The sequence below is a fragment of the Euleptes europaea genome, chromosome 12 (assembly GCF_029931775.1).
Source record: "Euleptes europaea isolate rEulEur1 chromosome 12, rEulEur1.hap1, whole genome shotgun sequence".
Classification (NCBI taxonomy): Eukaryota; Metazoa; Chordata; class Lepidosauria; order Squamata; family Sphaerodactylidae; genus Euleptes; species Euleptes europaea.
In genome coordinates this window covers 44,001,146-44,028,719 of record NC_079323.1, presented here as the reverse complement: position 1 = coordinate 44,028,719, position 27,574 = coordinate 44,001,146, and the positions used below count along the sequence as shown (strand labels likewise).

Here is a 27,574-nt window from a genome sequence, read left to right as displayed (position 1 = left end):
TGCAACAGGAAAGAACGGCGCAAAAGTGGTTTGACTTGCCCCAGTTATAACGCGGCTTTTATTGCTCAATCAAAAAAAAAAATCGGAGCAGCCATGAATAACCAAAAATTTGCAGCAACGCAAACCGGCTGTGGAACCGCTGCAAAGCTCTGTGAAAAATCCCCCTTTGTGTGTGCAGAAGTCAAAGGGCCTTCACACATGAAGGATAACTGCATAAGTATATCTTGAATACTTACATGTACAGCAAATACTCTCGCTTGTTCTCATTTTAACCACACCCATTTAGCACTCTTCCCCCCTGTGGTCATGTCCTTTCTTTAAAGAACCATATATATTGAGTGATATTATAATTGAAATATTACCAAGCATGTACAGAGTATCCTACCCTCACTATTGAAACAATCCTGCATTCAAAGCAAAGGACTCTTATCTGTATTTAACAATTTTTGTTCATTTTCAACACTTTTTGTGGACAAAAAGAGAAATCTGTTTGCTTTCTGTTTTTTGTCAAATGCAAACTGCTATTCATGCTTGGGTCCATATGAAAACATACTCTCCAAAGAACAAGATATACTATTCAACCAGTTTTTCCACTTGTGAAAAAAGGAGAAGTTGCTGTCTAACCATCTAGATCTCGCTGAGGATCATCGGAACTGCATGAATAAAAGCTGTGGGACAGGGGCTATGATAAGGAAGGGGATTGGCTGAGACTGAGTAAAAAAGCTGGCTGGATCCATCCCATGCATACCAGTCACATCTCTGGCTAGAAAAATATAAATAGCTGGTATGTAATGAATTTCTAATAATGAAGTTTACAATCCACTTTTACTAGGCCTATTCCAGCTTGCGATTGGGAATGCAAGTCTTCCATTCCAGGATAAAAAGTGAAACATTCCTTTGGAAACACCCTTGGGGACCCCTAAACTAGATTCCAGCCTACCTATAGACATAGAGGTTTGCCGAAACGTAGGCCAGCAAAAGGCAATTTAGCCTCAAGAGCCAGGCACTGGCTCTGACTTCAGAAGCAGTGGCATTTATCAACAGTGACGCTGAAATCAGTTTAAAGGATCCGGCTACCCACCTATGTAGCCTTATAGTTTAAATAACATCTGTGCCTTGTTTCAACAGTATTTTCTCATGGGTTGCACAGCTCAAAGTTATCTTCAGAAGCAGCAAAGTAGATAATCGTTTTTAGTGATAGAGCACTGTCATAGAAAATATTTTACATTTGAATTATCGCTTAAGCAAAAAGCAAAGTACATTCAAGAGCTTGTGGAACTGTTACATATATGTTTGAATCATTTCATGACTGATACTTCAGATAGCAATAACAACAAAATCTCATACAAGCATGTCAAACATCTAAAAAATACAAATCTTACACATTTTGCCAGTGCTTCTCTGAGAGGAAGTTCTTTAAACAGAACTTTACCATTTTATATTTTTTTAAAAAAATACATTGTTCTAAAATAGCCCATCAATGCATATGCTGACTTTCTGTATTTCTACAAAAAAAAGAAAAAAAATAGATGCACAAAGAGCTACAAAAAGCTGTATTCCTGAATGGATGACAACTAGTCAGGGCTAGGTCTCTCCTGACCATCAAGGCTGTCCTTTAATACATACATATACATACATAATGCAAACAACCAAGCAAAACACTGTTACAGGAGCAAAAAGAAGTTAGGCTGTAGAAATGCTGCCACAGGCTCAGATGACAAACAATATACAATAGAAAGACTTTTTTTAATGTCCTAATAATAATATATGTCCTTCTAGTGGTAAAGACTCAATCACAAAATCATGGCTGGTCATCTTTCCATCTGTTTAGCAGTAGGTCTACTGCCACTGTGCAGAAATGGTGAAAAAGAAAAGAAATTGCAGCGCTCCCTTCACAAAGGTAGAGACTCTTAATACTGGCTACGGGATAAGATCCACTTGTACTTCAAAACCATGATGTCTCTTTACTTTTTTCCTGGTGCTGTATGCCTACTTTTAAGGAAAGAGAAAAAATATATAAGCGTATACACTGACAAATGTTTCAGCATTTAAACAGGAATATCATAGGTTCACAAGTTCACAAGGCTGGAAGAGACCACAAGGGCCATCCGGTCCAACCCCCTGCCATGCAGGATCCCATAATCAAAGCACTCCCGACAGAACCATAGAACTAGGTGCACAAGCACATAATTAGGTGCACAGCATGTTTGACCAGCCCTAACTCTGTGGTAGACAGTAGACTGAAGTTTCTCTAACTTCAACAAGAAATATTAGTTTTAAAATATATTGATTTACATTCACTTCTAAGATGAACAACATTCGTCAACAGAACACAACTATTAGTTTCTTGAGGTATTATCTAAGGCAAGAGTAAAGCTGCCAACTCTGGGTTGGAAAATTCCTGGAGATTTGGGGGTGGAGTCTGGGGAGGGCAGGGTTTGGGGACGGATCTCAGTGCTGTACAGCCCACTCTCCAAAGCAGCCATTCTTCTCCAGGGGAACTGATCTTTATAGCCTGGGTATCAGTTACAGTTCTGGAATATCCAAGGCCCCATCTGGAAGTTGGCAACTCTAGGAGACACATGATGAGGGTGGGTTGAGGATGGTTTGTGAGACCTTGCTTGAAGTACGTATGCTAATGCTTTGCCTTGAGAACATTTGGCAGGTTTCTGTATTGTTTCAGAAACCAGCAATGCCTGTTTTATCACAGATAAAAAAGGGGGACAAAGGAAATGAACTTGTATCTCTCTTCAATGGCTTTAAAGTCTCTTTAAAAGACCTGTTATTATCTTACTCCAGGCTAAATCAAGCTAAAACCTTCCCATTAAACTGAAAATTGTACTTGGGGTCTTACACTGAAAGCGATGTACAACATTCCTGAAATTACTTACTGTTGAATCATTTCCTTGTGCTTTGAAAGGGGCTGTTCCTAGTTAATTTATGTGCATTTTTATAATATTTTATCATCAGCATGGTTATGTAAGGGCATTCAGGATCCATATCAGGATCCATATCTGACTGGCTCCTCAGCTCATGGAGATGCTTTTCTCAGAAGGGTAAGAATAATCCTCAACCAGATGAAAAACATCCACATTGGGGACATGGTGTGTCTTTTCTCAATAATTCCACATTGGTCCCTGCACACTCATGTGTTGAGATAAACATCTAATCATGTCCAGAAAAGCGTGAATCATTTTCTTAGGAATCTACACAGTGGTGCTCCATGCAGAGGCACAGTCACATGGTGGAAGATCTTAATGTTGCTACCAGCGATGTACAAGAGAAATATACAGCACATATTGCATGTAACTGGGGCAATGCATCCAGAAAGGTGTACGTAAACACTAGATCTGCCCACAGAGCACTACCTTGGTAAATTCTTTTTGGTGGTCTCTCAGCGTGGGACTTACTCCTTTAGAAAAGCAGACTGGCCTGGTTAGACATATGCCCCTACACAGTTCCCATCTCCCCCAAAGTTTTGTCTGAACATCTACTGTATATCATATTGGCAGCTTCCTTTGCCTTATACAAAGTGAGTGCCATAACATCTGTAGTTGCAAAGAAATCCAGAGTTCTATATGCAGTACAGTCTAGTAGCCCTAGAATTGGGTGAGACTGCCACCACAATTCTATGTAAATCTACTCAAAAATAATTCCCATTTTGTTCAATGGGCTTTACATAGGATTGCACCTTCCTCACTTTGCATTTTTTTCTTGATGCATCTTCATCCCTTGTTATGCCCTGATCCTACATGTATCCTCTGTGCATTGATCAGCAGTGTGAAACAGGAACACAAGAAAGGGGTTTCAACACAAATTGAGAATTACTCTCCAGAGACTGATACACATCTATTTTTTTAATCTGGTGCAAAATATTTAGCCTGCATGCCATCTTGAAATAAGGCCAAACCACTACAGTTAAACAAAATTCCATATTTCTTTCCTGGCTCAATTTCTTTTAAAAATGAAAATCAAATCAGTAGGCTGCTTAGTCCTCAATTACACATCATGCCTCCCTCCTTAAAATATAAAACCACATCTACAATTAGGTTAACTATCGCTGCTTTCAGGTACACAGGAACAAATTGCAGCTTTTACAAGTTTTTTGGCCTAAAACATTTCAGATTAATTTTCTTCTTAAAACAAGGCTCCTGCTCGTTATGCAGACAAACTAAGAATGAGACAGTCTAGATGCCTAACTAAAAAAAATCTGGAATTGCTATCATGTTAGAGGAACCTTTCTATCTATCATCGGCAGTGACAAGTTTCACAGAAAGCTGAAATCTCTTCATGAATATGTCTTGCCAAAAGGCAGACCCCATGAAGGGAAAAACAATTGCTCCCAGTCCTGGCAGATGATCACTTTGCAACCCAGAGCATGAAATTTAATTACTCTTTTATCATCTGTACAGCTGCAAACATTATTAATAGCTATAAAATTGTCCAGACCTTTTAAGGATGCAGTTATGCTATTTTTCTTAATTTCTTGAGGCAGCAAGTAGCACCATTTGACTTTCTCACTGCATAAAGGAGTGAGATTCTGGAATACAGCAGATAATAGAGAAACGTGAGATAGAGGAGTTAGAAAAGGCAATTCTGTGGAAGAATTCCTGAAGTATATACTTTTTGACATTAGTTTTCATTATCACCAGATTTTCTTCAAGTTATTTTTATTTCAAAGGAATAAGTCTTCTCAGCCCCTCTCCTCGCACTGTTTCTACAAACCCTCCCCAGAAATGAAGTGTTCTGCTCTCATCCACTAAAAACAAAACCCAAAAAAGGAAGGGCAGAAGTATCTAATTCTATTTAAATGGCATAATTGCATATAAAGATGCTGAGCTGCACCAGAACGTCTGATCTGATGGATAAAAAAGTTCTGGCTGAAACAGATGCCAAAAATAATAATAATGAAGGGATACAGATATTAAATGAAGCTCTGTGACACGGATGGAACAACAGCAGTTTCCCACAAACTTCACTAAACCTGTGAATAATAATAAAATATGTGTGGAAAAGGAAGGGCACGTCTATGCTTAATGATTAAAAAAAATCACACATGGCAGTCTAAAAACTGAAACAGTGGTAACAACAGCTGTATTTAGGCTACATCCACACATCATTGGATATTGTGCTATTGTAGCAATTCAGAAATTATTTGCAATTTGACTATCATGTATGGGCAAGACAATCCAGCTGTGAATGATTGCTGTAGTGCAACAATACTGCAGCGCCCAACAATGAGAGGACACAACTACATGTTCTCCCCATTAAAAATCCCAAAAAATTCTACTATTCATAAAATCTAGATAGTGGTCCCATTAGTTTAACATTAAGCATATAGAAAGTATACCTTAAAAGTGATATAATCTGCCCACATTTCATAAAGTCCAACACAGAATGGCTGAACTGCAAAAGAATACATTTTTGCTTTGATCTACAGGGCTCAGTAAGTTTAACTGATTTTTTTTTTACATCCAAAACATATTTTCAGCTTATCCTTTTCCCACACAAAAACTCAAAAATATTCCCAGGATCTTGTTCTTATTGGTTTGTTGAACAGCTGTTATATAGTCACGATGTTGTGAGGATTCAGAGTTCCCATTTAAATTAGTAATTCAAGCAAGGGCAAGCTAAGCATGCATGCCTGTATAGAAAGCAAGCCTGCTGAGCTGAGGTTCTTTTCTTTTTTTTGGCTGAAAACAAAAATGCCACAAAAAATATGGAGAAGCAAAAGGGTTAGTTGGAAAGGGAGATCCAGGAGGGAAAGTTGGTATTATCCCAATGTTTTGACTCCTTTGCAAAGTAAGCTCCTGTGTGGCAATATACCGGTATGTAGGATTGTATTCTGAGAGGTTTTTAAATTCTTTTTATATTGCTGAAGAAACCAATTCTCCTGTACATAAACAAAATAAATCCTTCCATTCTTAACATATTCTATGCCCAAAATAGTTATATATATATATATAGTTATATATAGTTATATATAGTTATATAGTTATATATAGTTATATATATTCAGCACACAAAGGATGCCTTCAGAATGGATTTATTTGTGTGTTACACAAATGTAGAAGGGTACCTTTCTGAAACATAAAATTACAATAAAATGATTTTTAAAGAAATTCTAAAATCAATCCCTTTGGATTATAAAGGGGTCCCAGGACAGAGGGAATGTACTAACATTTTACTTGTTCTCTAAAAAAGTTGTAGATAATAAATTGTTGTATTAATACATTTATGCATCATGTAAACAGTGAAAACATTCTAAACATTGTGCTCATTGACAATTAGCCTCCATGCGCCAACACTTAAAAGAACCTTGTTCTTTTAGCCCCAATTCTTCCTCTGCTGGTTGAAGGAAACACTGAAGCCCAGATAATTATGGGGACAGTAGCTACCTTGAGCAGCACCGATTGCCTGGCTTCCCTAAGAGCTTTAATATGATGTGTTTAAGAGTTTTTATGAGGTTGTGACAGTGTGAAACGTTGATCAATGGAGGGTGCAGGCAGAAATACAAGAATGAAGGCAGAAGAGTATTTTTTCCCCATCAAAAGTTAAACAGATGGATGAGAATACCTTATAGGCACAAGTGTAGGGATACATGGTTGCTCTTCACACTTTAGGTGTTTATCACAACACGACCAGGGGAACGTGGTAAGGCACCTGCCCTGTAATTTAGCTAAGATATAGTCATGATAACTAAAGAGAATGCTTATGCTCAAAGGCATTTGTGATGAACAAAGGGTTAATCTTCAGCAGAAGCTGAGAGTGGTTGGCGCCGAAAAGCTGACACTCTGAGCGACAGAGGGAATTCAGAGCTTGGTAACTGGCATGAGAAGAAGCTGTGAGCAACTCTGTGAACCCAAGGGTTCAGTGTAGCCAAAGCTAGTGGAACACACAACCTGTGGAGTGGCAGGATTGAGATTGGGTGGAAAAAGGCCCTTTCTCAGGTCAGAAAGGGGAATTAGTCTCTGAGACAGAGCTATTCCAGTTGCAGAGAGGATTACTGCCACTGGTGTGGGGTAGTCCAGTGAGAACTGGAAGAGGGATTTGTCAATATTACAAGGCTGTCAGATTAGTTTGACAGGTGCATGATAGATCGGATAGATCTGGTAATGATGCAATCAGCCTGGAAAGTCTCTGGAGAGCTAGAGGGAGCTGGCCTGATCTGGTTATGGCCAGGTGGCTGATGCAATACAGGAGCAATGTCAGGATGACTAAGCATCTACTGTGATTGGTGGCTGCGACCACCAGGTGTATATAATGGAGTGAAACTGAAGCTCTGTGTGGGATGCTATGAGAGGAGAGAGTGCGACAAGTATCTGTAATATATCTTTGCACTGTAAAATAAACTACACTTTTCTAAGTAGCAGAGGACTTTTCTGATGGTGTTATCCTGGACTGACTGCCAATCCGCTGGCATCCGCGTCAGGATTTTGGTAAATCCCCATAATTCTGCTGTTCTCTGGGAACAGAGATTGAAAGTCTCTTCCTTCCTGATAGCTAGGCTGGGGACAGAGTCAGTGAAACTGAATCTGTGTGGGTTCTGAGGAACAGAACTAAGTTTGTAACCTAAGAGCTGAGGAAACTTAACTTAAGAAACATCTAAGCTAAAGACATCTTGTGTAACATCTAAGCTAAATCTAAACTAATCTCTCTCTCTCTCTCTCTCTCTCTCTCTCTCTCTCTCTCTCTCTCTCTCTCTCTGAAGTGTATAGATATATGGTTTGGTGTTTTCCCTCCAATTCAGCCTTGCCTCAAAAGCCATCTTGTGAATACTGTTCAATACATTTCCCTGTTTACTGTTAACTTTAAGAAGCCTCTTGTGTCCTATTTCTCTCTGGGGTGAAATCTGGTGGGGGCTGGAGAAGGAGCAAAATAATCTCCACATGACACTTTCTGGCAAAATAACAAGAAGGAAGGCGATCCCTCTCTCACCCCCTCAGCACCAAATACTGATTTCGGGGAGCTGGGAGATAACAGGAAGGAATGGTAGAAAAGGGCAAGAGTCCAGTAGCACCTTAAAGACTAACCAAAATATTTTCTGGTAGGGTGTGAGCTTTCGTGAGCCACAGCTCACTTCTTCAGATACCCTAGCTCATACCCTACCAGAAAATATTTTGGTTAGTCTTTAAGGTGCTACTGGACTCTTGCCCTTTTCTACTACTGCAGACAGACTAACACGGCGACCCACTGTGAATTATCTTCAAGGAAGGAGTGGGGTCGTCATAGCACTGTTCTTCTGAATACCAAAATACTGGCGAGAGAGGGAGGGAGGGAGGGCTGTTGCCTTTGTGAATTTCCTGTTTTATTACTTCACTGACTTGCCCAGAAAATTGGCATTGCTGGTTTGGAATGAAGCTTCTGGTCTCAGCCTTAACATTGCTGTAGACTCATCAGGAGACCGTGGTGGTATTTTAATGTCCTAAGTACGTATATCAAATTTCATTGTGCTATCTCAGTATTCAAAATCACACATTTCAAATAGGGTTGCCAGGCCCTCGGCTGGGGGTGGGTGGGCGATCCCTTGCTCTGAGTACCCTCCCCAGCGCCCATCAGCTGGCTCACAGCTGGGTGACAATGGGGAAATTAAGCCTAGGCCTGCATTGCTGGCAACATGGTGATGTCACTTCCAGTGTGTGCCGAAAGTGATGTTAACTTATCGTCGGCAATGCAGGGGCGCTCTGGTATTTGGGCAAAAACTCTACGGTAAAAGTCAAGTATCGAAGTACCAGCTCAAACGCTGCAACTATTTTCAAAGGAATAAGATGTCACATAAATCAGCAAAACAAAAACAGAAAAAAGCTCTTCAATTTTGAGTACATATACATATGATCACCCTATGCAACAGGCTGTTTGGAAATGAAAGGCAGGATTATTTTAAAAATAGATATTTTCAAAATCAGTGTAAGCATCCTTCTATATTTATATTCATAGTAGCTAACAGTGTGAATTTTTAAAGATAACCTTCATGCTTGAATGAATTTGAAAAATCCACCTTTTATCATCCATTTACTATGGTGTCTTCCACATGGGTTATCTGGCCTGAGTTCGTTGCTTTTCGGAAGTGGGTATTTTTCCTGTTTGTGCACTTCAGGGGGTTTCTTTGGTTTTCCCCCCAATCTTTCTTAAACCTGCTTTGCTCTGAAGTTTTGAGAAAGATTGCAGTAGAAAGCCTGGATTGCTGCTGTATGGATGGGAAAATTAAGATTTTCTGACCCACAAAGCAGCTATTTTCCCAGACCGTCCCCAGGGGCAGCCATCTGCTTTGCCTACTGAGAATTTAAATAAACTGCTATACCTATCAGTACAATGGTAAATCAATATAATGATATTCCAATGCTGATTTTTTTTTAAAAATTTTTTTGGCAAAAGCCCTGGAGGCCCAGGGGAGGGGGGGCAATTCCAGGGGATTGGGGCAGGGAAACCTTGGAGTAACCTGCCATATGGAAGCCCCAGTGTTGCTGCGCTTTATCTGCAGCTGCACCAGCAATGGTGAAACCACAAAATGCTGTCCCTGTGTGGAAGACACCAATGGGTGATTTACTTGCAGTAGGACACCCTGGGCAAGTCAGATGGCGACAATTTTGGACTATGTTTGGAGTATGTTGGTCCCACTGACATATATAAACTGTTCCTATTGTTTAAATTGAAGGTCTTTATGTCACAAATTTAAAAGCCCATATTTTGAAAAGGGATTCACTGGCATCACCCAGCTTTATGCTGAAGAACTGTGAAGTTTCAGGGGGATGGGGCAGGGCACGGAGCTTCTGGAGCTCACCCCAACCACTATTTCCAAGTATTCAATTATAGCAGGAACGCGGCTTCTGTAGTGCTTTAAATATTTATTTGTCCTGAAGAATTAGTATATTGCTTTATGGTAGATTTTCATTTGTTTGTGTGTGTGTGTGTGTGATTGTATAGCATTTGGGTTGGAATTTCAAATATATTGCATGAGGTAAGCGAACTGAGAACTTCTACTTCTTCACTAACAAACCAGATTCGTAACAGCTGCTTATACCTGCAACAGCAAGAGGTCAACGCTACAATCCTAAATGCATGCACTTTTGTATGCAATGCCCACTGATCTGACAGAAACCTATTTCCAAGAAAGTGTGAACATAATGGATTCAACTCCCAATAACTACATTTGACTATAGGATGCTGGCCATAATATTCTAGTACAACAGACAAACCTCTGAGTCATGGGATTATCAGTATCCATGAATTGCTCACCTCTTTTAAATAAAGTATTATATTTTTATTTCAGTGGAAGTGACAAGCTGATTCCTTTGGGGTTGATCTGCAGATCTTGGCATCCCTGCAAAGTTAGCCTTATCTAACTGTTTCTGGAATTCATAGCTAGCAGACCAGTTCAAAAATCAGGTGCTCAGTTGCAATGTATTTTTAAATAATATAATGAATGGACAAGAGCAAATTACAGCTTACCTGTGTCAAACCCAAAGGTTGGAACAATGTCGACTGTTCCATGAAAAGCTCCTGCCCATGCTGAGGTAGCACTGGTGACAGCAGTAGACTCTGTCTTGGCTGCATCACAATGTGGTGGAGGAATCTTGCCTGTACAAACTGAAGGCATCAGCAAAGGTCTGTACCCTGGGTCAAGGTGTGAAGTCGGCGGATGGTGGTGATGCATGTGCGCATGGGGGTGATGGTGATGCATGTATACATCATGCATGTGTCCATATGTAGGACTCACCTGAGATGCTAAGGGATAATGCCAGGAATCTGACATGCTAGGAGGAGGAGGTGGAGCAGTCTGATGCAGGGTACGTCCTGGCCAGTTGCTAGGATCAAAGGTGCTTGGTGCAGTAACTGGGAAATCATGATGAAGTCCACCTAAGCATGGTGGAGGTGGAGTTTGGTAAGAACTGGTCCAAAATGAAGCTGGGAAACCACTCCTTTGGCTTGCTATTGTTGAGTTCTCTTTTAAAAATAAAAAGAGGTATAAATGAGGATCAGTTCTCAAATGTAGCTTCAGTAACAAAGTTGTATTGATCATATTAAAGGAGCATAGGTTACATTTGTACCAAAGATATGCATTAAAGCAAATAATGGAAAACAGGAGACAATCACAACAGACAAAATCTACAGGAGGAAAAACCCACACTTTAATATTTGGGTTTTTTACCACTATAGTTACTTATTCACCTTATTTCTCTTTAGATGAGCTTTAAAAGGGGCTAAAAGCATTTTAATAAAACATAAGCCTTTTAATAGTAAGCATATTTGGAAATTGGCAAACTGGCAGAACTTACAACTCCACTTAGCAAAACTCCAATTCCATTGGATTGTGAAATCACATATTTTAAATCCCATCTTTCTAAGGAGTGGTTAGTGATTGTACTATGCTTGCACAGCTTCCATTACTTTTCTTGCCAAAACCTTCATTTGAAGTAAAGGTTAAAAGAAAACATCTTTGCAGAACTTTGAGAATAAATTTAGGAACCAGACACTGAAACAAAGTATGGTATGACCTATACTTGGTTATTAGGAAGCAAAGCCCTTTAAGTACCCCAAATGTAAGAACAGTTTAAAGTGGGAAATATTTGATCAGTCAAACAATATGTTATCAAATGACCATACAAAATGCTTGCCTAGTAATCCCCTACAGATCTCAGCTGTAAATACCTTTAGATTAGCAAGTGCTTCAATACCCCAAGTTTGAAAAAACATCTGTTTGGGGTAAGTGTGCCTGCCCCCTAACTGCAGAGGGAATTAGATATATAGCCTTCTAAAGCTACAGGCCTAACAAATATACGTAATCTAGTCCAATGTTATTATAAAATTATTATTTGTAGTTTCTTTTTACTAATATCTTAAATTTATTACAGTAGAATTTTAGCTTGCTTCAATAATGTCACTTCATTTTAATGCTGTAAGGCCATCTGGATTACAGTCATCAATGAATCTATAGATCGTCCACTGCTTCAGTTCTTACGAAAACTCCTAAATGCCCCTCAATGTGTTGCTGGGGTTACTTTTAGTTCCGAGTTTGGCCAAATGTCACTTGAAGCTAGGGCGTGGTTGGCCGCCTTTAAACTCCACCTTAAACTGTGCTTTAGCACTGAGGGGTTCCTAGCTTCTCTGAAGCATGACCCTTTCAAATCCTCATGGCAAAAAATCTTAGATGAGAAACTGGCGTTGCTGGGCTTCTCGCAGGATATGTTATCAGATCTTGGGAAAACTGAAGCTTTTGCCAAAATTAAAAAGCGCATTAAAGAGCTCGATTATAACAGCACTACTTTTCGTGCTCGTCGCGTCTGTTCATCCCAGTTCTTCGGAATACCCCCTCCACGTGGTCTGCCTGCCTATACATATTATCTGACAACTCCTCGTCTCTGTAGAGCTTTTTGCTTGGCTAGATTGAATGCTAACCCTTCTATGGTAATGCAGGGCAGAATTCTGAATATACCATACTCAGACAGGATCTGCCCTTGCTCTTCTGGCTCTATTGACTCATTGGCTCATGCCCTTTTGGAATGCCGCTTTTACGAGGAACTTCGATCGCACTATATTTCCCCCCTTTTAATATACAAATCCAATGCCTCTGTGACTGACATAATGCCTTTTTTACTAAGCGACAGGGACCCCAAGGCTACATTGTCAGTGGCAAGATTTGTTTCAGTCCTTATATCCCTCCAACACTAGATATATGCTGCTCTAGATCAATTGATCAAGGAGCTTCTAAGGGATAAAAGGAAAGGTAAGGCTAATGTAGGAGGAAGTTACCAGCAGAATAAATAAAAGGAGCATGAGGAAATCTTTACATATTTAAAGAACGATGTTTGTTATTTGTTATCTGAAAAAGAGCATCTTCTCAAAACATGTTACTTTTTCAATAAAGATTTATTTTCCATTTCAGATTTTTCATCTTGTATTCACTGTAAAGGCTAGGCATATATTAAATTAATTCCCAGTTACGATAGTTAAAGAAACTTTGACCCAGTTCACATTTGTACATACACTACTTGATCATGGGTCATTTCATTAGTTAAATGATGTCTTGATGCAAAGTTATCAAGGGACGAACATGTATGTGAGAATTAATGCTCTGAATAAGGCAATAATTCTGTAATTCCAACAAAACTCAATACCATTCACATTTTTAATCTCATTGAGTTTATCTCTACCCTCAGAGAATATATTTTAAATTTTGGGACGTAACATATTACAATAGGGGGACTAACAGTGTAATCCTGAAGGGGGGGCAAAAGGCCTTTGGAGACGGTGTGACCCCCACACCAGCATAAGTGCTACTTGTGCCATCTACATGGGCACTTACACTGGTGCTGGGGAGTACTGCAGCAGCATGAGGCACGGGCGCCAGCAATGCCTCTGCAGCAGCGCTCCTCCAATGCAAGGACTTGCAATGGCACCAAAGGGTGGGGGCGGGGCTAGCTTTAGTCGGCTCCCTAAGCCCTTTTGCCCCGGGAATGCCCAGTTCTGCTGGTGCAAAGTTACACCTGCAAAAATGGTGGTGCAGCCCCTTGAAACTCTATGAGAAGTTTCTGTTGGCTTGGAGGAAAATCCATTTTTGGCTTGCTGTGCCAGGCCGGCAAGCCGCTCAGGAGGCGGTGCGGATGCGCTGTACCCAGGCATGCCTCAACTACCCCCCCTTAGGATTGCTATACCCATAAAATAACTGGATTGTTGCTTAAAATGAAAAAATGCAGCACTACGTAAATGGTAGAGAAGCAAGTAGACTCTAAATATTTTCCTCTCAAACCAAGCATGGTACTCAGAAAGATTGTGTCATCTCTGTTATCTACATATTATGTACATATTATTCCATTTAATAAGGAAGTTACTGGTCTGTGCAGAGACAAGAAAAATAGCAACACATCACCTATGGACAAGGCATGGGATTCTACTACTCAGTTAACTCCCCAGTGAATGCACTAAATATGACTATAAATTAATCAAAAGCTGAAAAACCCTCAAATATGACTGGTAAATAAGAAATACGTTCCAGAAAGAATGGAATGTTGAGAGCTGCTGAGTACCAGTTTAAGGGGTTAAATTATGGGAAAGAAATCACACCTTTTAGAGCTTAGAGAGTTCCAAACAGGCAGATTTTTAGAGGAGGGATTTCCAAATTGTCATTTCTTTTTCCTCCCACTACCTTGAGCCTCATGGGTCCCCAGCTTGTATTTCCAACCAGTAATTGCAAATGCACTATTTTTAATAACCTTGAAGAGCCTTGCTGACTAAAAATATTACATGGCTTTTCCGATTGACCTTGGATAGTCTTCTCTTTTTATTTTTAAGATATTCAATTTAACAAAAGTAGCAACTTCCTCAGTTAATGAATTCTATATAAAGATAGATATAGATATATATATATCAGCAGAACTGAGGCACTTTGACCTTCTGAAAGAATTAGAATGCATCAAGGTGACATTCAATTTCCTTCTTTCAAACTGATATACTTCGGATGACCATCTAAGTTCATTACATCTTATTTCCCCTTGAAAATGTATAGTTCCCTCAGACTACAAAATATGATAAAACTATCCCACAGTGCACAGCAAAGGCACTTCATAGAATATGCAATTTTATGTGCTCTGAAATGGAAGGTTCCCAACATTTTGCACTAACAGATCTGTTGGTAAATCTGAGTAACTTGCTGTATCTCAGTAAACTGATCCATAGCATGGTAGTAACTATGGTTACTCAGAAGCAACCGTCATTGAGTTCAATGGGACTGACTAACCAGTAAAAAGTTAGTTTGTAGCCTTAGTGGAACAACAGAAATAATTCAATACCCCCCACCAAAAAATGAAACTCGTCTACTCAGGTATATTTTCTGATGAAACAAACAATACACATATCATAGAACTTGTACAACTACTGTATAAACAACTGAACGGTCAGGTAACCAGGTTAGAGAGACTTTTAGAACCAAACTGAGAAACTAAAAATAATAATAATATATCTTATTGATACAGTGGAGATTTTCAGTTCTGAACAACAAAAATATTCAGGGCTGTTTGATATAGTGTTATTTATGTTGTTCTGCACTGAAAATTAAAAACTTAATAATATTTGTTGTTTTTCCATACTTAAAATGTCATTTTGACAAGACATATCTGGTGAGGTGATATCTTATGTATATTTATACATGTCTGCATGAGTCCTCCAGGTATATGTGTATACCTTGTGCAAATCTGTCATTTAAAAAAAAATGCCATGAGAATACACCCTAATGTACAAATCAAATTCAGTGCATATGGCACAAAATTAATTGTGTAAAGTAAAAACGTTTTAACTAAGCCATTGCTTATAATCTTACCTTTCCATAGTGGGTTTGGCCCTGTCTTGCTTTTGGAAATTACAGACTCTGGGTTGACGCTGCTAGCTTGATTTAATGCTCTTGAGAAGTGTTCATCCACTACTGACCCAATGTCTCCCTGGAAGTAAGTGAAAAGGACGCAGCGAGAGTTAAGATACTCCATCTCAGCAGGCTGGTCTTTCTCATCTTCTTCTTGTTTGTTAGGAGGAACTGCGTCCAGAGATTCCTGCATCTTGCTATAAACAGCAAACTTAGTCTGGTACAAGGAAATAGAATAAAACAATAGACAATAGATTATGGAAACATATATGCTGTTATCTCATGGTAAATTAGATATATTTTCCAATTTCACTGAGGGCCATTCCACCAGTTTTGTAAATGAAATATTTGTTATTGATCATATAGGAGCTATCATGTAGACAAACCAGCTTGTGCTCCCTTTACATCTTGTTGCAGTTTCCCCAATTCCAGGGATAGGGGAGAAAATTCACCTAATCCAAAAGTAACAGTCCCCTCTGATGGTTTTTTCTAATAAGAGTAAGTTTCCTTTTACAATCCCTCTCCCTGAGCCGGTACAATAGGTGGCCTGTAGATGACAAACAAGCAAGAACAAATTAACAGCCCCCATTCACTAAAGAAAAAAGATCTATGAGTACAGGTCTTAACCTTTATTTAATACAGGGTGTAGAGAGGTACACCAAATCAAAGCTAGTATGGTGAGGAAATAGATCCTGAGAGCTGGCAGCATCCTAAATTCTCTCAAGTATACCGACAAACCATGCTAGGTCTGCATTTCATATTAGTTGTATAATAATGTGGTCCTTATCAATTGTCATATGAATAATTACTTTTGTTCAATTTACAACACTTCTGAGTAATTATGTTTTACAAACTATTCTATTCTCATAATTTGGTCTAGGCATTCTCTACTTTCACTGGGCTCAGTATCATATGTGGAGGAGGGTGACACTCCATGGAGATGTGGGTGACAGAATTAGGCCTTTTGTAAGAAAAAAAATTCTGAGAGTAAAACATTGCCAAAGATACAAAACAAATGTGGGTTCTTCACTCTTTCAAACAACTGTTTCATTTTTTTACATAGCACCAATTTATAAAAACATCAGATAGAAAAGATGATTAAATGTGATGAGATTGGTGTGATAAACAAAATATTTGAAAAACATAAGAAGAAAGGGAAATAATCAAAAGGCTATGTTGGATGGAAGCCTCTGAATAGCTATTCCCATTTTTTCTCCTCAAATCAAACCAAAATGTCAAAATAAATATGTGTGGAGATCCATTTTGCATGGAACATATTTTTCAGATTTTGCACTTTATAAATGTTTTCCAAGAAGTTCCATTCCCAATGGTACCCCATTTTGGCTAACATGATGGGAAGGAAAAGGAGTTTAAGTGGTGGTCATTTAAGCGGTGGCACTGGTATACATGAACATACGAAGCTGCCTTATACTGAATCAGACCCTTGGTCCATCAAAGTCAGTATTGTCTACTCAGACCAGCAGAGGCTCTCCAGGGTCTCAGGCAGATCACCTGCTTGCCTAGTCCCTTTAACTGGAGATGCTGGGGGTTGAACCTTGGACCTTCTGCATGCCAAGCAGATGCTCTCCCACTGAGCCACAGCCCCTCTCCAATGGCAGAGCATTTAATAATCCACCTGTGGTAACTCAGCTTCAGACATAGTTCCCAGCCATACCACCCACTTCAGATGTCCCATGGTCCAGCCTGCTGGTTTAGCATTTACTGGCCAGGGAGATAGTGCTATCAACATGGAGCAACACAGAGATTTCTCTACCTCAGTGTCCAGTTTAGGAATAAAGGGGTGCTTCTCACCTGGTTTGCTTCTCACCTGCTCTTTACATGTGCCTATCCAGAGATCAGTTTCTTTTAGAAATACCAACTTAACTTTATTTAAAAATGTAACCTTTGGCAGCTCAAAGGGCTCATCTTCAATAAGGGTAAGAAGTAAAGGTGAGTTTGAATTGTATTATCTGAGCTACCAAAGTACAGCCCTTCCTCCTTCCCTACCTTGTCGTCCTTCCACTCTTAACCATATTTGCTGTGGTTGTGACTACTATTACTTTGGTGCCGAGCTAGTAGCAGCAGTGGCTGGCCAACTAGGTAGACAGCAGAGAAAGATTATCTGGCACCCACTCTCCTGTTGGTTGGCTTTCTGTCTGGCTATGCATTTGCTTGCCTACTCAGCCACAGGTCTGGTGCCTCTGCTGGTGGCATAGTAGTCACCGAATGCCTTGTAACCCTATACAGAGCATTCAACGTTTGGAATAAGGGCTTGGAATAAATGAAGCTATTTGCCAATCTTTGGCAACCAGTTTTCCTTTTTTTTTTTTATAAATTTTTATTGATTTTTTAAAGCTATAAATTCTCCATAATTTTGACAACAGCGTAAAAATAATATCACAATCGCAATTATATTGATTGTTGTCTTAATTACCATTAAACATAAAAAATATGACAACTTCCCCATCACCTCCATCTACCTCTTAATAAAGTATTATTAGCCTTCGTTAACATATACTGATCCTAACATTAATTTCATTCTAAAGTTTCATGTTTTATAAAATTTTACATTCTGGATCAAAATAAAAAGTAGCCTTCCATTATTCCCAGATCTTGTACATTATCACAATGATTCCTTCAATACTCCCCTTTTCCCCAGTTTCTCCAACTCCACCAGTTCTAGCGTTAAAATGATTTAATCCCTTTATTCTGAAACCTTTGTCCCTTTCCATTTAACATAAATTTAAAATAGCCATGCCACCCGTCCACACTGTCAAAGCCTTCCAATCCAGCAATCATATTTAAGTCAATCCTTTAACCATGGTCTAATACTTCCTTCTGTAACTGAAATAAGTCAATCAGGTATGGGAACAAGATTTCTTTGTTTTCTCTCATTTCCTCAGGCAAGGTGTATATCCAAAAATAATTCTTTCTGGGCTTAATCCCCATCGTGGCTTCAATCTGTGTTCCTTGATCTGCTCTCTTCTTCCTTGTATCCACACGTCCTTCCATGTCTTTTTTAAATGAAAAGTCCATTTCTTGTATGTCTGGTCTCTTTGTCGCCGGCTGGTTACTTTCTTGGACTTCTGTCTTCTTCTTTATATCCTGATATTCTTCCGTGACTTTTTGGGCAGAAGAATCCATTGCTTGTAAGTCCATATTTGTAGTCATCATTTGAATTTTCAAGACTTTTATGTCTTCTGTGACCAGATTCAACTTCTGATTACATACCAGTGATGATTGGTCAAGAGTCGTCATCACTGAAATCAATTGAGCCATCTGTGTAGAAATCTGTTTTAATTGTTTAATTGTCGCCTCAGAATATTTAGCAAACATGTCCTGTACTTTTTTTTCCATGATTGAATTCAGTAGAATTCCCTTTGATTTCATAAGAGCAGGGCTATGTTAGCCAGATCAGGGAGAGGCTCCAGAGTATGTAACTTTATTAAAAATTTGATGGTCATCTAGCAGGAGTCCAGCATGTAGTTAATAGAAAATACTTTATTGTCCAACTTAATATATTTTTCGGGTTGAAAAAATAAGTATTTAAACTTAAAAAAACTTTTTAAAATTAAAAATACCAACGAGTTTTACCAGACGCTCTAGATCGGCTGAGCCAGGAAGTATTCCAGGGATTACCTAATCGTAGACCTTCTATCGTCTCTTCTCTATGGTTATTACCTTCAGGAGTGATTTTGGTGTAACACGAGTAAGACGAATTTCCGGTCTTACGACCTTCTTCCTGTTGATTTGTAGAGCAGTGGAGAGGTAAAGCACAGAGTCTTCCGGTCAAAGGATCCTCTTTGTTGTACACGTGGCTGGAGGACCTTTTTTTCCCTCATGTAACTTCTCAAAAGTTCCTCCCTCCCCTTCCTTTAAGAACGCGTCGGATTGGCAGATCTTACATCAATCATTCAAGCTCGTTGTTTTAATTTAAGTTGATCAGTTTGATAAGGCTCCTGCTGCTTTATCTGATGGATCTCATACAACAAAATCATCCAGTTCAATTAAGGGAGAAAAACGGTTACCAGGAATATTTTCTTCAACCCCCTGTTATTCGATGACGCCAGTGAAAGACGAAGGATTCTTATCTACTCACTTGGGCGCCCGGAGGTGAGGCTTTAATCTTAATGTAGTCCTTATGATGTTTATAGGGTGCTGGAGGGTAGAGTCTAAAGCCGAAGTTGCGCGCTGGCGATTTCAATCCCTTCGTGCCCACGGGACCAAACGTCTGAAACTCCGGGGGGCTTATTAAAGCTACCTCAGAGTATTCAGGAGGTCAAACCGCATATATGGCTGCAGGGAATTCCTGCCTCTCAGCCCACTTGCAAGGGCTGGGTTGGGGTGCAATAAAACACCCCAAATCACACGCAAACTTGGATACTCCCCAGGAGCCCCTGGGAAGACGCAGCACTCAGCCCAGCTCAGCACCGGAAGTTCCTTGGCAACCAGTTTTCCTGATCCCAAATCAGATCTCAGAGGAGTTGACAGATCTACAGCTTCCCTTCCTCACACACGTCCTGGTGCTGTATTGAGTAAAACTTGGCTTCTCATTCCTAAACTTCCTAATTTGAGCCCTGAGGTGCCAAATACCTGGTGGCTGTTCCATAGGTCAAGCTACAAGCTCTTTGTGTCATTAATTCTTACACATGGTGCTTTCAAACCTTCTTAAACCAAACGATGTCATACATAACAAACTAAACATCTCTATTTTTTTAAGAGCATCATTGTCGGGGCAGAATTTTGTTAGGGACAGGATTTTTTAAAAAATAAAATATTCTTAAATCATTCATTAAATGTACAGAATCTCAACAATATCACAATGACTCATATTCAGATGTTCATATTTTTACAGTCTTAGAAATACTTCACCATTCCTAGAACTGTAGATACAGTGCTCTGTTCAAGAGAAGGGCCTAGCTATTAGACTGCTTGACTGCCCATAAGGTGATTGGTGACTGATGCCATAATGTTTAAGACTCTGTGAAGACGAACAGATATTCTAAAGTGTGCTGGGAAGGGTTGAACACACATTCACTTAATTCTGAGTAAAACTCAGGCCAGATTCACACATGCAGAAGAATGAGGTGAGAAGGATGTGGCAGAGTCTAATGTGATCACAGAATCATAGAGATGGAAGGGGCCATACAGGCCATCTAGTTCAACCCCCTGCTTAATGCAGGATCAGCCTAGAGCATCCCTGACAAGTGTTTGTCCAGCCACTGCTTGAAGGCTGCCCGTGAGGGGGAGCTCACCACCTCCCTAGGCAGCTGATTCCACCGTTGAACAAATCCTACTGTAAACAATTTTTCCTAATATCCAGCCTGTACCTTTCTGCTCACAATTTAAACCCATTATTGCAAGTCCTATCCTCTGCTGTCAACAAGAACCACTCACTGCCCTCTTCTAAGTGACAGCCCTTCAAATACTTGAGCAATCATGTCCTTTCTCAACCTCCTCTTCTCCAGACTAAACATTCCCAACTTCCTCAGCCTTTCCTCATAGGGCTTGGTCTCCAGGCCCCTGATCATCCTTGTCGCTCTCCTCTGCACCCACTCCATTCTGTCCACATCCTTTTTGAAGTGAGATCTCCAGAACAGCACACAATACTCCAGGCATGGCCTGACCAATGAAGTGTACAGCAGAACTATGACATCTTGTGATTTGAATGTTATGCCTCTGTTAATACACCCCAAGATCACGTTAGCCTTTTTTTGCGGCTGCATCACACTGGCTACTCATATTTAACTTATGGTCTACCCAAACCCCAAGATCTTGTTCGCACACACTGCTACCCAGAAGTGTATCCCCCATCCAGTATGCTTGTCCCTCATTTTTGTTACCCAGATGTAGAACTCGGCACTTATCCTTGTTGAACTGCACCTTGTTTACATCCGCCCACTTTTCCAGTGTGTTCAGATCTCATTGAATTCTATCTCTATCTTCTGGTGTGTTTGCTGCTTCTCCCAATTTGGTGTCATCTGCAAATTTAATGAGTAGTCCCTCATAGAATGGACTGCAACACTTCATAGATGGATTTTAACTTTACTTTACACTGAAGTCTTTGCAAACAGAAAACTACTAAAATAGGGAGAAAGGTTTGGCTGCTTCTTTTTGCTTGTTGTTTTCTTTTAGGGAATATTGCAGAATTTGATCCTCATAATCCTGCACTCCTAATCATTCTATATTGTCCTCTTCTGCATCGGTTAACCATCTGTTCAAATTCTCATCTGCCTTTATCCACTTTGACCATGATCAGAGGAAGGGAACGGCATGTATAAAAATAAATAACTAGTCATAGGGCCAAACTACATTACTTATGACACAACTCGATTTGGGGGAACCCATTTCTACTGTGTCCTTTCTGCACAAAGATGTAACATAGGAAAGTTAACCTTTCTGAGCATGATTGACATAATTCGGCACAGGAATGTGACATGGCAGGCTTCAGCCTTCTTTCCCGTGCTGTTCTCCTGAGGTGATATGGTTGTGGGGGGCCATATCTGCCTCACTGTGCCACAGGTAATAGGTAGCTTAGTCCATAGAATCATACAGATGAAAAGAACATTGGAAGTCACCTAGTCCAACCTCCTGCTCAATGCAGGAATATATTCAACAGATGGCCATCCTACATCTGCATAAAGACTTCAGGTGAAGGAGAGCCCGCCTCCTCCAGTCTGTTCCACTATTGCAGCTCTTGCCATTAAGAAGATTTTCCTAATATTTAACCAAAATCTACTTCCTTATAATTTCCACCAATTAGTTCTAGTCCTGCCCACTGGAGCAAGAGTGAACAAGTCTGCTTCATCTGCTGTGAGACTGCCCTTGAGATATTTGAAGACAGTGGTGATCAAGTTCCCTCTTTGTCTTCTCTCCTCCAGGCTAAATGTACCCAGCTATTTGAAATTTTCCTTCTTGAATAAAAATTCCTTCCTGAATTTACTGAGTAAAAATTTTATTATTTAAAAAAGTGTGGAGGGGGGGGGGAATGTTCCTTCCTCATAGGGCTTTTCATCACCCTGGTTGTCCTCCTCTAGTATGTCAAGAGGAAAGGAATGGTATAAATCCTTTAATTAATAAATGTATATGTTGACTTTTGCTTAAAATGTAGTGTCCAGAAATTGACAAAGTACTTTAGATGGCCTCAACAACACAGGGCTGAAATATAGCCCTTTTCAGATAGTAAATTCCAGTGTACCAATCATGCGTAGTGGGAGCATACTTTATGAGCAACTGTCCCTATACACACAGTTCACATTTTGAGTGTATGACACAACATCTATATTTTCAATATGCATACAACTTTGGTACACATGTGTTCTCTCAAAAATTTTGAGTTACCTTTGCATGTATGCACATTTCCCATTCACACAAAATGGTCACTATGCATAATGGAAGAATTTTGTGTAGCACATGTTCCCATTACAAAGGTCAGAATAGGGATCACTACTTCTCAAGATTTGAACACGGTTCTTCTGTAAAGCAGTCCAAGATTGCATTAGCTTTTTTTTTTAGCAGCCACATCACACTGCTGGCTGATGTTCAGGTTGTGATCAGTTAAGACAACTAGATCCGTTTTCACATGTACTGTTGCCAAGCCAGGTCCCTCCCATCTTATACCTGTAACTTTGATCATTTTTCTACCTAAATTTAAGAATTTATATTTATTCCATCTCTCTCTCTTCCTGCTTCAACCCTACATTTCTAGGAAGTATTCTGTGCATTAAAATGGCGGTTTCAAATAATATATCAATAACATCAAGAAGTTTTAAAAATAAACAGGGGGGAAGCATTTTATTGTTATACCTCCCCCAGTTTTACTATTGTGCCCCCTTTGAGTTAATTGTTTCACTTTGTCTTCCTTGAAGATCAATTTACTGCAACTAGTCTGGAACTTCAACTAGTTGTGATCATTTCTGAAAGGTGAATAGGGAAAATTCTCAGGTGAAGGGTAGTATTAGAGGAGAATGTGGAATCTTGTTGCTGGGATCCAGATGCTGGTGCCTGGAAGTCCTTTAGTGTTTGTATACAGACACTGGAATTCAGGAAATTAAAGCTCGTATCCAAAGCTGCTGCTCTATGGAGGAATGTTCTTCTTTTCGATTCTGTTAGCATTTGCATTTCATTCATTCTTGTTTCTCATCCTCCCTGTAGCAACTAACACTAGGCAACTAGTAGGCACAGAGGAAAACAAGAGTTGTTCCATGATACCCTGAAGAATGTTAAAATTACACAATTTTTCGAAATGATATCCTGCAATATATTTTATAAGTATACGACTCGGAGACAGCATGACTAGATGTACACGTTCAATGTTTCACACAAAACCACTGAGCGCTGGCAGTGAAAGAAATCTGTTCATGATCACATATGAACACACCTGCAGGATAAAGGTATAACTCACAGATGCACACCTTTTTAAATTAATTATAATGCTATCAAACTCATACATGGTGAATACCACACTTTAAAAAAAAGTACCCATCTTTCTTCTGGCTCAGGTTTAAAAGAAAAAAAGAAAAATCAGAAACATTAGTAACCTTATAAAAAGATAGGAACGACCTCATAAGAAAGAGTGATAGATAATTATATGCCTACTGCACAAACTCTGGAAACCCATTAAGTCAGTTAAGCAGCATTCATTTATACTGCTTCTAAGAATTGACAACCACAAGCCTTTTTCAAGTAATGGGTTATAAGGATGTGTTGTTTTTTTCTGCACTGTTTCTCTCTCTCCCCCCTGTACTAAATGCTATCATGTTTAGGAAAAAATTGATTTTGCTCTGGTATCTTTTCAATATTCCAAAAAGAACATTCTAATTATTAATCAGATCAGTGGTTACAAAACCTTTTTTTAAAAATCCTCAACAGATAGAATTCTGTTTTCTTTGAAACCCAACTGTTAGACCCGCATGGTGTATCACCAGTATAAGCTCCTCGCATGCAAGCCTCTCATGGTACCAAACATCAATCGAGAATCACTAGGCACAAATCAAGGAAATGCAGTTGTGTGATTATTTGGCCGTAATCTCAGGGAGGGAGGGAGGGCATCTTGGCCATCTTCTAGGCATGGAGTAGGAATCACTGGGTGTGTGGGGGGAAGGTAGTTGTGACTAGATGACCCTGGTGGTCCCTTCCAACTCTAGGATTCTATGATTCATCATACATGAAAAGGAAGTTTACTACCAAGCTATATATCCAATACCCTGTACCAAAAAAATGCTAGAAAATGTACAATTATCAGTGACAGTTTCAGTTTTTATAAATAATGATATGAGTACGTTTGCTTCATAGTGCTGGCCAATGAGTCTTTAGCACCCATTTGCAGCTTCAATTTTGGGAATAAAATCCAAAGGTTCTTCAATGGAGGAGTAAAGAAATGGGTTTTGGGTCACTTCTTGACAGCTGTCAAAGCAATGAGCCCTTCCTGAGCATGTGCATCAGTCATGCACCCTTGTCCTTGCCTTAGATTTGCTTATTTCTCCAGGACTGGCAACCTCTCCCTGTGGTCATATAAGCTCTCCCCTTTCTATGGAAACAAAAGCCAAACAATGGTCATTTATGCAGGGGAAATTTGTGTTTGGTTTGCTGCAGTTTTCTTCTCCGAATTCTCAAACATCATATGCATGAGGGTTCCCCCCCACCCCTATTCCAGGAGTAACTTGTGATTAATTAGGCATTCCCAGTGGATCACGGAGCTTCTGAGTCCCTCCCCCTGAAAACACAGCCTTGTTGCACTTTACTTGGAGGGGGCGGGTCAGCTCTTAAAGGGACTGTGTGTGCTTTTGCTGGGTCTTCCTCCCCACTTTTCTTCAACAGCTCTCTGCCGGGAGCTGCCTTCCAACCTTTGCAGCCTTTTTCAGTGTCTTCCTGCACATTTCATGAAGATTTAACTCCCTCTTTTGTGCTTTGCTTTGTGGGAAGGGGTTGGATGGGAGGGACAGACATGTGGGAGGGAGAAGCCAAAATGGGCGTAGGGAGAGAAACCCGAAATTAAGAGCTATGCATGGAATTGGCGGGGAATTTGTGGTGCTCTTGCCTTGAAGCAGTATTTAAATTCGTTCTACAACAGGATCCTAGTACTGCAGGGGAAGAACGAGGCCAGAGCAAAGTCACGTCTGAAGGTCAGTAAAATCATGAATAATGCAAAGGAAGCCTCAGAGCAGTCCAGCAGGGACTGTGAACTAAATGTGTGTGTAATGGCCAATATCTTTTCCCTAACAAAGAACCAACTTCGCCCCACATAGGAGCCGTTCTATGACTGTCTGACCCCATGACAAATACTTTATGGTGGTTCTTAGTATACTATCTGAAAATTCCAAAATATCCCACAAGCTCAACAAAGTTGGAAATCTGCTAACTGATATGAACAGGAAAAAAATTACATTCAGGAATAAGGAAGGAAGTTGGTAACCCTGTGCATATTATCTGCCATCTCACTTATGCTGTTTATATTTCAGCTCCACAAGGCAGCAAGAGGGGAGACATACCCTCACAGGTATTAGGGATGCCAAGGGAAACTAGGAGCAGGAACACAAGCAAATGCACAAACTCTCCCTTGCCAAATAGCTCACCTGCTTTGGAGACAGAGGGGGTGGAGACAGAGGCCAAGGCTTTCACCCTCTCCAACAGTAAATAAATCCTCACCAAACCAGAGAAGTCAGAGATCAGGGATCACATCATCCCTCCAGGCAAGCAAAAACTGCTGGCTTAGAATCTGACAACTCTGAACTCTAACTTCATGTAAGAACACTAAGGGCAAAAACGCATGGTCGCTTTAGCCTCCTTTATTCCTTGTTTCAGCCAGGATTCAGCCAGGATCAAACGCATGTGTTTCGCCCAACGTGCGTTTGATCCTGGCTGAAACCGGGATTAAAGGAGGCTAAAGCGACCATGCGTTTTCGCCCTAAGCATCCATGCATTTTCTCTGATACAAACCACTATTAGTCCCAGGAAGAAGCAAAGACAGACAACCTCCTGCTTGTGTATAAAAAGTACAAGGGAAATTATGTATTTATTAATTTTAAAATGCATGTATGAGAGTAGCTAGACTCCTGAACTTTATTCCAGTTCTTTAAGCATTTTTCTCCTGACTAGTATGGTCACATTTCCTTTCTGTACCTCATTGTTACATTCCTGATTACTGGTGCTCTTTTTCTGCCTGTTTACACCAATTAATCGTTAGCTGGAAATTTAAAGCCTCATCAAGCAAGGATGGGCAACTATATACATATATATGAAGAGGTATTCCGGACATACCACATTAAAGGAAAAGGAAAGAAAGTGTAGGCTGTTACCCTTAATATAAACAATAACAACAAATTGGCCATTGCCATCCATCCCACAGTAACATCAGTGGACATGTAGCATAAGTAGTATGTAATATATATACTGTGAATTTGTTTATTTTTGCAAAAGAAACTACAGCATTCTATTTAATGTAAAGTACTTTACAATCTTTAAAGTACTTCAAGTACTTGGGACTTCAAAGTAATTAACTTGTAATCGATAAATACCTCAGTGTTTCATAATCTAGTATACATTTCAATTTAGATAAGCAAAATCATCAACCTTTTGGCAAATACGTAGTTAAATTATAATTAATAGAAAATAAATTTTAAATTATTCTATTAACAGACAAACAGTGCATTCCTGAGGTGGGGGGCTGAAAGTCCTCTGGAGGCGGCGTAACCCTGCCACCAGCGTAAGCAGCCTTTTATCACGAAATAAGAGGCACTTACGCTGGCGGCGAGGGCAGTTCCGTTTGTGCCTGGGTGCCACAGAGCTACAAGCTGCTCCTCCATTGCCACAGTCCCTCTGGGACCTAAATCCTGGAAGAGAAATGCAGCACCACCATGGGGGGGGGGATGTTCCTGTGGGCGGCGCTGACGGTAGTCAGCTTCTAAAGCCCCTCCAACCTGGGAATGCCCCCTCCAGCAACAGCATTGCTGCACCCAGTTTTTCCTGCCGCAGCATCACTGTTTTCTATGGGGGGGGAGCCCCATTTTCTTTTTTTCTTCAAAAGAAAAGGCTTTTTTAAACTTTGTGGTAGCCAGGGAACCTCTTTAGAGGCACCGCGGTGGCACCTCGGCTACGCCGTTCCCCGGTCGCTGAAAGGCTCAGGTATGAGCTATAGGCTAAGCATAACAAACAAGGCAAAGCTAATTAAAACAAACTGTCTAAAATGCTGTTTATTAATTAAGATTTACACAGCCATTTTGT

General features: G+C 40.0%; 1 protein-coding gene across 1 annotated transcript; it reads right to left on the bottom strand.

Annotated features, from left to right (window-relative positions):
• Window positions 1-1,762: 1,762 nt before the first annotated feature.
• Window positions 1,763-27,156, bottom strand: VGLL3 (vestigial like family member 3). The gene is made up of 4 exons (XM_056858201.1): window positions 27,094-27,156; window positions 15,314-15,569; window positions 10,450-10,944; window positions 1,763-1,989 (listed from the first exon to the last, which is right to left on the bottom strand). The coding sequence occupies exons 1-4, from the start codon at window positions 27,154-27,156 to the stop codon at window positions 1,946-1,948; spliced, it is 858 nt and encodes a 285-aa protein (XP_056714179.1). The 3' UTR covers window positions 1,763-1,945.
• Window positions 27,157-27,574: the final 418 nt, after the last annotated feature.